This window comes from Alligator sinensis, unplaced genomic scaffold, assembly GCF_000455745.1.
Source record: "Alligator sinensis unplaced genomic scaffold, ASM45574v1 scaffold116_1, whole genome shotgun sequence".
NCBI lineage: Eukaryota > Metazoa > Chordata > Crocodylia > Alligatoridae > Alligator > Alligator sinensis.
In genome coordinates, this window is record NW_005841908.1 from 3,192,136 (window position 1) to 3,192,830 (window position 695).

The 695-nt window shown below is 56.8% G+C and overlaps 1 protein-coding gene across 1 annotated transcript in view; it reads right to left on the reverse strand.

Moving 5' to 3' along the window:
• CUNH11orf97 (chromosome unknown C11orf97 homolog) overlaps nucleotides 1-410 on the reverse strand; it is a gene marked incomplete at its 5' end in the record, with an annotated part of 18,487 nt that extends 18,077 nt beyond the window's left edge. Inside the window, one exon of the mRNA XM_014517407.2 lies at nucleotides 296-410. Coding sequence (XP_014372893.1) covers nucleotides 296-410 — 115 coding nt within the window. The remainder of the gene's footprint in view (nucleotides 1-295) is intronic.
• Between the last annotated feature and the right edge of the window lie 285 nt (nucleotides 411-695).

Sequence of the window (695 nt, forward strand, 5' to 3'; positions counted from 1 at the left end):
GCGCTATCAAGAAGATACTATCTGTCACAGAGGAATTGGATCAAGCTAATGGACCACCTCCAAATGTCTGCGTAATGTCAGATGGATACATCGGATGGACTACTCCATGCTCTGTTACGTACTCCCCTACTCTCAGAGCCACGAAGCAAATCCCGAGCCACTGAGCTAATTAGACTACCGACGCGACTACGCCTTTGGCTTTCATGAAGGATGCTCGCCCGCGTCACCTCTCACGAGCGCGTCCTATGCCATTTCTCAAACGTTTGCTTATTTGGCAGGCACAGAGAACGATTACCTGCGGCCGGCTGTTTAATTTGACATTCGTCTCTCTGAAAATAAAGCTCTTCCTCCAGGATCTCCTTCACTCTCTTAGGCGGCTCGACATACACGAATTTCTTCCCTGTCACAAAAAGACATCATAGAAGGCGGGGTTACCTTACACCCCCCTCCCCCCCACCCGTCACATTGAGTTTATCCTTTTCACAGAGCTCCTGCCTTAAAGGAGGGGACCTGTCACACCATGACCTGGGGCGGGGGGGATCCATTTGCCCAAGGTGGCTGGGCAAGGGGCTGCCCCCTGCAGTGCCGCCCCGCTGGGCTGGCTCCAGAGGCGCAGGGGAAAGGGGCACCTGCCCGGCTACCTCCCTGGGAGCTTGGGCCCCGGGGGGCGCGGGGTGGGAGGGCCGAGGCCCGGG